This window comes from Balaenoptera borealis, assembly GCF_965194805.1.
Source record: "Balaenoptera borealis genome assembly, chromosome: 1".
NCBI classification, from domain to species: domain Eukaryota; kingdom Metazoa; phylum Chordata; class Mammalia; order Artiodactyla; family Balaenopteridae; genus Balaenoptera; species Balaenoptera borealis.
In genome coordinates this window covers 148,691,054-148,703,652 of record NC_138860.1, presented here as the reverse complement: position 1 = coordinate 148,703,652, position 12,599 = coordinate 148,691,054, and the positions used below count along the sequence as shown (strand labels likewise).

The window sequence follows — 12,599 nt, the reverse complement described above, 5'->3', positions numbered from 1 at the left end:
GCCACCGCAAGGGGAAGCCCGCGCACCACAACGAAGAGTAGCCCCTGCTTGCTGCAACTAGAGAAAGCCCGTACGCAGCAACAAAGACCCAAAGCAGCCAAAAGAACAAAACAAAAAAAACAAGTCTGCACATAGAGTGCTTAGGATTTTGCTTACGTGCACAGGTTTTTGGATCTGTAGGAATCGCTTCCAGCTCTCCAAAGATGTCCAACCACTTTGTATCTACAGGCGGGTTTTGGAAGATCAGCTGCTTGTCAGTCAGGCCCTTTTCATCTAGAAGCTCATCAGATGGGCTATACCTGCCTACGATGTCCATCATTTCTAAACATTTCGCGCACACTGGATATCATTATCGATTAAACCTCTCTTTCTTAGGGAAACTGGTTTTAAAGCACAAAGGTAATCTGAACTTGTGAGATCTAAGTTGGATTCTAAATAAGTTACAGTTTTAATAAAGAAATTGGGAAAGTCCTAAGTTGGCTGCCCTTACCGGTAACACTTTTGAGTCCTCAAGCAGCCTCACTTCCAAAGGTGAGCCATTACTTTGGCTGTATGAGGCTTTATCACAACCCCCCACGAATCGGAACAGCTCAAGTGCCGTCCACTCAGCCTCATCTAGGCTCCTCATGGCCTCTTTAAAGATTATCAAACAGTTCTGGAGAAGCAGCAACTACATTTCTATTTTACTGTAATTCCTTTCTGCATTCTCATCTCGTCATATTTCCAAATCAGAGAAGAGCATCACAGCAGGCTGACATTTTAACATCTTCTCTGTGGCCAGCAACAATGACAGCCATCTGTGGGCGTGTGTCCAAGGCTCTCTCCATTCCTATAAACTCAAAAATCTCACTAAGTGCTTCTGCACGTTTTGAGCAAATTGACAAAGTGACCAAAACGTTTCATTTTGAAAGCTGGATTATCACAGGTAAGCAAATCTCCCCCCTTGACAGCAGTGTCGGGGACAAGGTGTGTGGGGCATTTAGTAAGTAAGAAGTTTATAGACTAAATGAAACTTGCCAAATTAACTGCACTGTCTGCCAAATATGCAGATAAACGAGCAAAGTCTGGTTTGCATTTGGACAAGAAGAACAACAATCTTTTATTTGTTTTCTGCAGTTTCATTAACATCTTCTTTGTAGAAATCAAGATTATGATTTGAAGCTCCAGTTTTCAAGTCAAAGTACCTAAAAGCTGGGGAGAATGTTTTGTTGCCATGGTGTGATGAATCATGTGATATGATGAAGGAAGCTCCCTGATTTTCTTGAAGATGCAATAGAATCAGCTGCACACTGTAAAGGACCAACACACTCGTCATCAAAATTCCCCCTTCTGTTCACCCACAGGACTTAGTTGCAGCCTCTGAGTCAGGAAATGTAACCTTCTCAGTTCATGGAGTCATCTCAGTTCGTGGACCAACATGGCGATGGTGTTCATTCAAGGGCCAATAGTGTTCATGCCCCGGCCAATGTGGCAGCTGCTGTAACAGCACTGAGCACTGGTGTCTCTTTGGAGGACGCACAAAACTTTTGATTGATTTAGAAGGATGTGCCTGTCTCGTCCCAGACTGTGCAGTTCTGTCTACAATGCGCTCTCCCACCCTTTCTCCACCCACACCCCTTCTCATCTTTTCGGTACACTTGCCGGTATGTTCCGTTTTGGTTATTTGCCTCCCTGACCCAGTTGTATGTGTCCTCACACCTGTCATTAAAATTCATTCAGCCCCCCTTTTTTTTTTTTTGGAGGTGTCGGGGTCACGCTGGTGCTGGTGGTCTCATCGTTCTCATTTTCATTATCTGAGCTCTTAGAAAACATGATCGTGATACTCACAATGTGAAAAATGAAAACTGCACTATCTTGACACAAACAGTTGAGCCGCAAGCAGAGTCAAAGATGGACTCCGCCAGGGCCCAGATGCAGCGCGCTTGAGCCGTACCCCTCGGAATGATGCAACACGGATGATCCACCATTGAGAGCCACAGACCACGACTGCGGGCATCTGTGCTCAGGAAAATATGGTGCCGGCAACCATGGGAAGTGGGGAGTCTATGCCACTTTCGTGTGCTCAGTCATGTCTTTAGGGCCCCCATATGGGTCTTAACACTTTTCTGCCCAACCTGCATCCATTGCCAAAACCCAGGATTTTTGTGTCCTGGGAAGTCATCTCCCAGGACACAGGGCTTTCAGTGCTGAAACCCAAATGGCTGGCCACCCTAGGGAGAAACAGGGGCTATGGGAGACGCTGGCTGCCCGGGAGAGGCGGACAAGATGGTGGTGGGGCAACGGCTGAGGAGCCAGGTTCCCACACTTCTCAGTCCCAGGACCCCGGGTAAGGTCCCTCTCGGCACCCCTAGGAGGCAGGCCAATGACCCTCACCCAGAGGCTGCTGGAGGACGAAACACGCCCAGCGGCCAGCACAGGGCAGTCCATAATCAGGGTTTAACACATGGGGTGATTCAGGAGGCACATCAGGAACCGAACTGGCAAAACCAAACTGCGCATCCTTAAGGGCCCGAGCCAACCTTGGGGCCACAAGCCCGCCCTCTGGCTCTGCAGCCCACAAACTACTGATTTGGTCACGTGACAGCCTCCTTTCCAGACCCTGAGCTCCCGGAGGGCAAGGCCAGTGGGACTCACCTCCCCTGCCTGGCAAGGAAGGGTTGTCTGTGGGTCAGACCAGCCCTGTCCTTAGGGAGCTCCCAGCCGGGAGAGGGAGACAGGCCGCCACTGCACAGTCCAGTCCTGACATGGGCACGGGAACATGAGGGAGTAGGTGAGCAGGAATCAGAACAAGTGGAATTTGAGCGACAACATCATTACGGGTTGGGACTTTGAGAGGCCAAGAAGGGAGGAAGTGGCTTCTAGATTAGGGAAGGGCCCGAGGAGAGGCAGAGAGGTTACAAGATGGGGGGGTCTGAGGGCTCCCAGAGGCACACAGCAGGGAGGCCCCTGGGGGCCTCCCCCCGAAGCTCCACAGCCAAGGATACAGACCTGAGACATCGCCCAGGTGCACAGTCAGCCGAGCAGGGACCGGCCCAGGCCCACCTGCAGCCTGCTGCTCTCCCCCGTCAACAGCCGGCTCGGGCCAGCAGGGGTCCCCACCGTGAGGCTGGGTGCCCCACTCTGACCAGAGGTGTGGGAATCAGCCCACCCACTTCTCTCCCACCCGCTGCCAGCTATGAAATGGGAACCAAGCTGCCCAAGAGTCAATCACTTTTCTGATGGTTTATTTTATCCATCTTTGGTAACAAATGGCTGCCATCAGCTAAGCTTGCTTTCCGCTCAGCCGACGAAGTCAGTTGGATCTGTCGCAGTACCTGATGTGTAAATTATTAGAAGCTGACTTACGTTGGACCGGCTGCCTCCAGGCGGCACCGGGTTAATCATTGTGTAGATGTTGTCACTGGAATTTGTTGAATCTGTAGAACAGTGGAAACCCGCAAGTCGGGGTGATTAATTCACTTCTTAATTAAAACAAACTCATGGCACTTGAACTCATTCTTTTGTATTTTATCACCTAAAATTTCCTCTAAGTACCACCATTTTCTGGCTAATTTGTATTTAATGAAGATTCACAAAGTTTTTAATCACAGAAAATTCAACTGTGAAAACCACTCAACCCTGAAAGGAAGGATTTCAGGGTGCCTGGAAAGCAATGTGGACATGGCAAAGCCGTCTCCCCCATCGCAAACCAAATCTGGTCCCCAGACACTGCCTGGCAATGCAGGGGCGGCCAGACCACCACCTGTGCTCTCCCCGCAACCCCGCCCGGCAGTGTTAATCAAACTGGGAAAGAGAAACACCACAAGCTGATGGGGCCACCCTGCCAAGCTGATGGGGCAGGAGGGAGAGGCAGGGATGGGGCTGGAGACGCAGTAACATATGGAGTGGTTTAATGTGACCCAGTCTGAATGTAGGTCATGCAGCTCATAAAAATGCAGCAGCAGAAAGAGGGAGCAGGAGCGGGAATATCACGGTCGCCGCCAGATCCACCCCTGCCACTGAGCAGCTTCCCTGCTACGGGGAGCTGAGGGGATGGGAGAGAGGGACTCCTCCGTGTCCCCAATTAGCCAGAAAAGTCTCCTTAGGAAATCAGCTAACATGTTTATATCAGGAGCAGGCACCGTATTTCTCGGGCAGAAATCCAACTACCTCTCACTTTTTATTTTGGGGGTGGGTAAAGATAGTATGTTGAATTCCTTGTAGTTGATGGTACGCTACTCTTAGCAGGCAAAAAACACAGTTGTGATGGGGGGCGGTGTGTGTGTGTGTGTGTGTGTGTGTGTGTGTGTGTGTGTGTGTACACATACGTACGTACATGCCCTCTTCTGATTAAAGAAAAGGTGAAAAGGGATCTTTGATACAGAGGACCAGAAGCCAATAGCTCTAGACACTCAAGAGGCATCACGCTGTAGAGTCCTGGTCCCAGGACGCCAAAACCCAAAAGCCCCTTTTCAGTCATCTAGAGAAATGACAACCAGGAGAGGATTCTCTCTGATCAGCGGGAGCCGAAAGCAGTGAGACCCCTTGTTCCCGGATCTCCTTGCTCTGCCCTGTCCTTTCACTGGAGATGAGGAGTGACCCGGCTGAGGCCACATCGCAGGTTGGTGGCACCGGGGCCTCCTGCCCACTAAATCCCTGGTGCCAAGATGCCGGGTGGGGGGCGCACTGCTCAGGAAGAGCGGCTTGCAAGCCCTGGCTCTGCACCCAGGCCCCCCCAGGACTCCCTACTCCCTCAGCGGCACCCCTCCCCCAGCATTCTTACCTGCAGGACTAGGCATGATGGGTGTTCCTGGGGGGCCGCCACCACCAGGGGGTCCCTGGAGATGAGATAAAAACGGACATCAGAAACCCACGGTAAAAAACCCATGGTGATGACACACGTGGGGAGATCAGCGGCCAGTGCTCACCCGGGGCCCAGGTGTTTAAGGCTTGGGGGCACTGGATTCCCCCTTTCCTTTCTTTAAACCAAGAGGTAGCGGTGGGTGTGCGTGTATGCTCACACACATGGGGACCAGTGAAACCAGAGGCCTGTAGTGGAAGCTGACTGGCCTACTGGTCAGTCCCCCGAATGGGGGTCCCAACTCTGGGTCTTGTTTGGGGACTTCTGGGCCACCAGAAAGTACAGATACCTGAATATTGACAGCAAGTTCTAGCACAGTTTGGAATCTGTGCTCAGAATATGTTGTGAAAGGAAAGAGACAGGGCCCCCCCACCCCTGCCCCAAGTACTCTTGTACACACAGTCACATGGGGTTAGACATGCAATGCCCCAAACCTGCACACACTTACCACGTAGGTGCCGGGTGATGAGGAGGAATATGGAATCTAGAAACAAGAGGGGGATGAGCCACACCTCAGAGACACCTCCTCTGACAGGCAATGAGTGCTCTACCTTCCAAATCCTTTGGGGGACACAACCCCACTCTTGATGGGAAACACACTGAGCCAGCTGGTAAGTGTCTCCAGGGGGGCCAGGGATGTGAGCCAAGTCCAGTTCCTATGCTGAACCGATCCTGAGAGCCTTGGCAGGGAGCCTTGGGGGGCCATAGGCGCGGGAGACCCTCCAGTTCTAGGACAGGAAAGTGAGAGCTTTCCCCACCCCCGGCCTCCTGCCCTGGACTGTCTGTGCTGAGCCCCTTCCCAGCTCCTTCCTCTGAGTGCTGGAAGCCAGCTCGGCCAAGGAAGGGGAGGTCGGCAGGAGCCTCTACACGGACAGGGCTCTGAGCCTGGCTCTCAGCTCACACCTCAGCTTCTGCAGAGCAGCGGGGAGAGCCCCTGATGGCCCCAGCGTGATACTCCCAAGCCTCCCCTTACAGGTGGGCTTCTCCTTGGAGGCATCAGGTGGAATCCTGCCGCATCCCACTCCCCATGACACCTCCAACCTGGGGACAGGAACCACCCTGCGCCCTAGAACCCAGTCCCTCGCAGACAGCGCCCCCCGCCAACCTGGGTACTCACTGAGTTAGCACTGTTAGGATTGGGCCAAGGTCTGCCAGCTCCCGGGCCCCTGACAGAGGGAGAGAGATGGAGACAATGAGAAAGATGCTGTAAGCACCAAGGGGGTGGTGCCAGCGGGGTCAGAACAAGAGGGCTGAAATCACTAACAGGAAGTCCTTCATACAGTCCTAGAGCTGTTCTGGGGTAATAATGTGTAGTTCCGTGGGTAGAAATCTATAGATTCCTATAAATTATGTGCAAAATTTGTGAAAATAATATTTCCTCTGCAAATGCATTTTCCTAGGAAGGGAATACAGAGATTCTCATAGGGATCAACTACCGCAAAGGGGCTACACCACTGAAGCCCTGAAAGAGTGATCAACCGTACAGGGCTTCAAATCTTGACCCTGCCACTTATAGAGCTGTGTGAGCCTAGGAAAGTTACTTCACCTCTCTGTGCCTCAGTTACCCATCTGTCAATAGGGGTAATAATAAGCACCTCACAGGGTTATCATGAAGATTAGGTGAGCTAATCCATGTAGCAAGCTTGGAAGACTGCCCGGCACAGACAAGCACTACATGGGGGTGTATGAGGTCTCATCACCGGTATGCTCAACACCCTCACTTTACTGATGAGAGACTGAGGTCCAGAGAGGTGCCAGTAATTACTCCCATCACACGCCTCTCAGGGGGAGCAAAGGGCGGGGAAAGCCATGGGCTCTGAGCTGCCAGCAGGGCGGTTGGCCTTACATGTTAATCCCGGGCATGGCGGGGCCAAGGGAGTTGGGTGGTGGTCTCATGCCGCTGCCGTAATTCTGCAACGATAACCAAGCGTCAGTCTATGAGAAGGAGAAGGGGAACCGGAGAGAGAAGGAGGGGGAAAAACAAACAGAACATAAGCGAGAGGGTTAGTCTGTGAAAAGGATCTGATGAGAAAGTAATACATTCATTAAAAAAATGTGGGGAGGGAACCAACTGACAGGAACCACAATGACAAGCCAGCACAGAGGGACAGTCACAGCTTTAGATGCATCTTCAGGGGTTTCAGGATGGGTCTCTCGAAAGCACACGGGCATCCAGGAAGGAGCTCATGATGCCGGTTGGCACCTGCCCTCAGGTCTCAGGCAGGAAAGGGGAAGAGACTCAGTAACAGGACCAGCTGGTGACCACCACCCACCTTAGAAATCTAGGGAGAAGAAACCGCCAGCAGGCTGGGGGCAGGGCTGAGTCAGCACGTGGAAGGGGAGGCGTACTCCTACAAGGCCTGTCCCGCAGCCCGGCGTCTACAGACCCCACCCTGCCCCAGGTCTGGGCTGTCCCCCCATACAGTCACCTCATTCAGGTGTCAGCACGTGCGGCCCTCAACAGGCACAGTACTGGAGGAGCAGGAGGAAAACTCTGTCTCCCTGCTCAAGGGAATCACTGCTCCATTTAAGAGAAGAGTCTACACAGAACTTGGAAACTTGCAGGAGTCCCAACTCAGCTCGGCACAACCCACCATGGCAGTGGGATGGGTCAGAGCAACCGGACCAAGCACCCAGGCCTTTCACCTGGCTCATCTCCTTCACCACTGCTCCCCGACTCCCCTCTTCCAGAGCTATTTTCTTCGCAGGAATAAATATCTTGCCTTCCTTCTCCACTTGGCAGGCTCCTACACATCCTCCAATACCCAGATCAAACCAGCACCTCCTCTGTGAGGCCTTCCCTGCTCATCCCGTGGGGTTAACTGCTCCATCCTAGTCACTCCCAGAGTGCCTTGTAATGTCCTCCCCCAACGGCCTGCAGCACTCTGGCTTATGATCGTGGCCACATGTCCATCTCTCCCACTGGACTCTGAACCCCTCTGGAAGGCGGGAACTCTATCTTACTGATCTTCATATCCCCTGTCACTGCACACATCAGCTGGCACAGACTGGGCGCTGAATCATCAATGGAGTGAAGAAGTGAATGAGCGGAAAGTAACATGAGGCTGGTTGTAGCTTGAGCTCCGCCTTTGTAGGAGAAAGTAGTAGGTTGGTGGAATTTTGATGGCAAAGGAACAGCCAGCATTGGCCGTTTTTTACTGAGCACATAACACATACAGTCTCTGGTTTGGACCTTGTAACGATGACATGAAGCTGGTATTATTCCCATTTTATAGAAGAGGAGACTGAGGGTCTGGGGGGAGAAAGATGTGCCCAAGATCACAGTCAGCTAATGTCTCTGCTGGGGTTTAATCCTGGATCTGCGAGCCTCAGGGTCTGCTCTCTACACCACACATCTGGGAGGTGGGGAGGAGGGTGGGAGTGGGGACAGAACAGGAGGCTCAAGGGCCAGAGCTGACAAACAGAGCCGCCATCAGGCTAGTGGCAGGTTCTCCAGACAGGGATCATCTCGGGACCACCTCCTTGGCTTGGTCACCCAGAGAGGGGTTTGGAGTGAGAGTGTGCAGACAGGGTGTGCACAATGACAGCAGCAGCGCCAGGCTGGCTGGCAGACAGCAAGGCCTGCAGTCGGGGGAGGGTGACCACGGAGGGCTCCTCGGGCAGCCGGCATCCCCCGTGCCTGCTCAGGGCTGAGTCCCTGGGCCGGAAGACACTCACCTGCCCTGGAGCAAATATGCGGCAAGATCAGTGAACAAAGGGGCCAGTCCCTCCCTATAGACGATGCCACTCGTGGTGAGCAGAGCCACAGGTTTGAGGTCAGAACACGGAGAGCCTGCACCAGCACAGCCTGACTCTGGGCAAACCACACAAATAACAATGCTTCCTCCGTGCCAGGCTGTGCTACGGGCTTAGTATCACCTACATTTAACCACCACCACCTCACTACTATCCCCACTTTAAAGATTAAGACACTGAGGCGCAGAAGCAGAGTGATGGCCCCTCGTGCAGCTATGATCATGGCTTCAGAGCTGCAACCCCTCCGCTGTGCTGCCTCGTCCGTAAGATGGGGACAAAGAGCCCCCAGCCTTACAGGGCCGTGTGAGGATCAAATGAAATGATGGCTCTGAAGTGCTCCCTCAGCCCTCAGAGGTGTGTACTGATTTGGGATGTTAGCAGAGCAAACGCCAAAGCCTTTAATGCTGCCTTAAGCACGAGGTCTTAAAGGGCCCTTTCTAAGCCCACGTGCAGTTACGAAATCCCCTGTACAAATCTCAGCCTCGCTTCCACTGCTCCAGAACAGGAAGCTCACCACCTCCCCAGGCAGCCCACTCTTCCACTGTGTGCAGCCTGGCCAACCAGAAAGGTCTTGCAGATAGAGAGTGAGACCTCCTCCGGGGGCTGCAGCTGCATCCTGCTCCCTCCCACACTCAGGAGAGCGGCCGGCACTGTGGGGATGGAGGGGAAGGCTGGCCTGGGGGCCGGCGGGAGCCCAGGACGTGGCAGCAGAGTGCGGCGAGGAGAAGATTAAGCAGGGTGCTCACTCCTGAAAGACGTCTGGACATGCAGCCCCTCAGGGGAGGCTCCGGGTGCACCACCTGCTGCCCTAACCCGACCCCCTCAGGAGCCTCCCAAAAGCCAGCACGGCCGCTGCCCAGGAGGGAGCAGGCCTGCCAGGTCCTCCCTCCTGCAGAGGCCCAGACCCTGACCGCCACTTACATGTTCCCACTTCACAGATGACAAGCTGGAGGCCCAGAGAAGCCAAAGACTCGCCCAAGGCCATACAGTAAATCAGGGGTGAAAGTAAGGCTGACAGTCAGGTTTTGGAGGCAAGTTTTCAAATCAGAGACACTGGCCTTTTCACAGAGGATGGGAGGGCTTAGAAGCACAGCTTCACGGACTCAGTAGAAATGGTTCTCTCTTCTCCCAGTGCCCACCTGCCCGCAGCACTGGGTTCTGAGGTGTGGCCATAGCCAGACAACCCCTCTTCCTCTGTCCTCAGCACTACTCTGCAGGGACGGGGCAGTTGGAGACCTGGGAGGAGTCCTTGGTGCAGCCGTGGAGCCGGCCACATCCACAGGGGTGTGTGCATGTGTGTGTCTGTCTACCTCCCCACACCCACACCTTGTCCCGACGAGGGCGCTCCAGACCCTGGGCAGAGGGGCTGATCCGTGGTCAGGAACTATAAAGGGTCAGGCCCCACCCTCTTGGTCTCAGTTCTGCGCTCTTGGGCAAGGTCCACGGCGATGCAGAAAGGCACCCTGCAGCTGGCAGGGGCCGGGGGCTGCTTCTGCTTCCTGCAACTCCTTGGCACAGGGGCTCTTTTTTGATGTTGCCTGGGGCCCAAAAGAATAGTCTTTAGGACAGACCTGTCAAAGGGGTCTCCAGGTTGCTGGGCAGTTTCCTGGGCTTTGGGCCTGCCCTCCACCACCTCTAATCATGTAGCAGCCTGGCCAGCCCCACTGGAAGGTCTCCGAGGAGCCACCAGGGAAAGTGCCTTGAGTGGCTCCACTCTCTCCTCACCAGCCCAGGGTGCCCTGGCCTGGTTTACGATCCTTCCATCTCTTTCTGGGGTCTCTGCTCAGAGGCATTGAGCTTGGACTGTCCTGGCTCAGTGGGGAGATGCAGCTTCTCCTGGTGGCACAGGACTGTCTCTAGGGATGGTGGATTATCCTTCACCTGAACATTCTGAAATGCAGACAAGCCAGGTTGGCATCTGATTCTAGGCTGTGCTGACCCCACCCCAACCAGAATACCAGACGCGCTGCAAGTGGCATCCGCGAGAGCCTTCATAGCCCTGCCAGTTTCAGCCTCACCCCAACAGGATTCACTTTTGAAAAACTGAGCCAGAAGTTCTCACCTGACACAGGCATAGGCATAATTCTTTAAAGAGAGAATACAATTAAGTGGAAATACTACCTCCTTTCTCCACTGGCTGCTTCACAAAACCAGAATAAAATCTGCCTGAGGCACTGAGGGCAAAGGGCAGGGTGATGCCTAGTTTGCTGGTTCCTTTGTGACATTTAGGTCAAAATGATACACAACCTCAAAAAGCATGATGTTACTCCATTCGGTTTTGAAACCTATAAAGTAGCCCCAAGACCACACTGTACCTATTCTTTGTTCAGAAAGTTCTAGAGTGGTCCCACTATTAGAAATCTTATTCTCCACTTGGAATAACAGGCTGAAGTTTTCCCACCTCTGTGTCCAGTCTCAGCACAGCCTTGTGCATGCAGTGGTGCTTACTAAAGACTGCCTGAAGGGGCTTGGTCGCCTTTCTTAACAGTCCAGGCATGGCAGAGACAGGGCTCCCTCCCTGGGCCCAGGCTCTAAGGAGGGAATGGGATCCGTGCAATGCTTTGCGGAGCCTTGTGCTGCGGTCTGTCTCACAGCTGCTGTTTCACGCAGCCCCACGACGAGCCCTGTGAGGTCATCACCCGGCCACCCATTTTGCAGATGAGGGACTGGAGGCCCAAACAGGCTGAGCTGAGGCCAGGACGGTGTTCCTAGCACTAAGCTCATCCCTCTCCTGTCCACTCTGAGTGATCAGGGCAGCACCCTCAGGGGACAGAGAGAAAGGGCTTGGGGGGTAGGTCCTGTCCTCTCCCTACCCTCAGCTTGGGGGTCTAAAACTTCAGGCTCTACGATGCCCACTCCTTGGCTGACCCCAGAACCTGCAATCCATCTCATACCCCAATCCTGCCCAGGCCCAGGCTCACTCAAGGCCAGGTCTTTCTGCCCCCAGTGAGGGGCTGGTGAGGACATCTGGGTTGCTCTAAGGGAGGTTTGGCTCTGGAATTTAATACTGCACCCTACCCAGAGGGGCACAAGTGATATGGGAAAGGAAGGAAACAGAAACACTAATTAGAAAAGATACATGCACCCCTATGTTCACTGCAGCATTTTTTACAATAGCGAAGATATGGAAGCAACCTATCCATTCATCTTGGATAGAGGAAATGTGGTAAACACACACACAGAGGAATATCACTCAGCCATAAAAAAGACTGAAATCTTGCCATCTGTGACAACATGGATGGACCCTGAAAGCATCATGCTAAGTGAAATAAGTCTGATAACGAAAGACAAATACTGTATGATTTCGTTCATACGTGGAAGCTAAAAACCAAAGCAAATGAACAAACGTAACAAAACAGAAGTAGTTACAGATACAGGGAACAAATGGGTGGTTGCCAGAGGGGAGGAGGGCGGGCGGGGGGGGTTGTGGGGAGGAAACAAATAGGTGAAGGAGATTAAGAGGTAGAAACAACCAGTTGCAAAATAAAATGAGTCATGGGTATGAAATGTATGGTGTGAGGAATACAGTCAGTAACTACATAATATCGTTGTATGGTGACACATCATAGTAACTAGACTTATTGTGGCAATCATTTTGAAATGTCCAGAAATACTGAATCACTATGTTGTGTAACAGGAACTAACGCAGTGTTGCAGGTCAATTATACTTCAAAAACAAATGAACTCATAGAAAAAGAGATCAGATTTGTGGTTACCATTGGCAGCAGGTGGGGCTGAGGAGGTTGTGGGGGGAGGACTGGATGAAGACAGTCAAAAGGCACAAACTTCCAATTACAAGTAAGTACTAGGGATGTAACATACAACACGATAAACAGAATAAACACTGCTCTATGTTATACATGAAAATTGTTACGAGTAAATCCTAAGAGCTCTCATCACAAGGAAAAAACATTTTTTTCTATTTCCTAATTCTGTATCAATATAAGATGATGGATGTTCACTAAACTTATCGTGATAACCATTTCATGATGTATGTAAGTCA

The 12,599-nt window shown here is 52.5% G+C and overlaps 2 protein-coding genes across 16 annotated transcripts in view; one reads left to right on the top strand and one right to left on the bottom strand.

The window, feature by feature from the left end:
* The window catches only part of MRPL37 (mitochondrial ribosomal protein L37), a 38,581-nt gene extending 36,820 nt beyond the window's left edge, over positions 1-1,761 (top strand). The window contains exon 8 of the transcript XR_014235156.1: positions 1,344-1,761. The gene's annotated coding sequence lies outside the window, so the exon portion shown is untranslated. The remainder of the gene's footprint in view (positions 1-1,343) is intronic.
* Positions 1-12,599, bottom strand: part of SSBP3 (single stranded DNA binding protein 3) — a 163,859-nt gene that overhangs the window by 7,289 nt on the left and 143,971 nt on the right. For 5 of the 15 annotated variants that reach the window (XM_082358382.1, XM_082358391.1, XM_082358394.1 and 2 more), the window contains 6 exons: positions 6,687-6,775; positions 5,958-6,006; positions 5,289-5,324; positions 4,763-4,817; positions 3,346-3,416; positions 157-222 (listed from right to left, as the gene is read on the bottom strand). In XM_082358382.1, coding sequence (XP_082214508.1) covers positions 157-222; positions 3,346-3,416; positions 4,763-4,817; positions 5,289-5,324; positions 5,958-6,006; positions 6,687-6,775 — 366 coding nt within the window. The remainder of the gene's footprint in view (positions 1-156; positions 223-3,345; positions 3,417-4,762; positions 4,818-5,288; positions 5,325-5,957; positions 6,007-6,686; positions 6,776-12,599) is intronic. The other 10 variants (XM_082358390.1, XM_082358395.1, XM_082358384.1 and 7 more) reach the window with 3 other exon arrangements.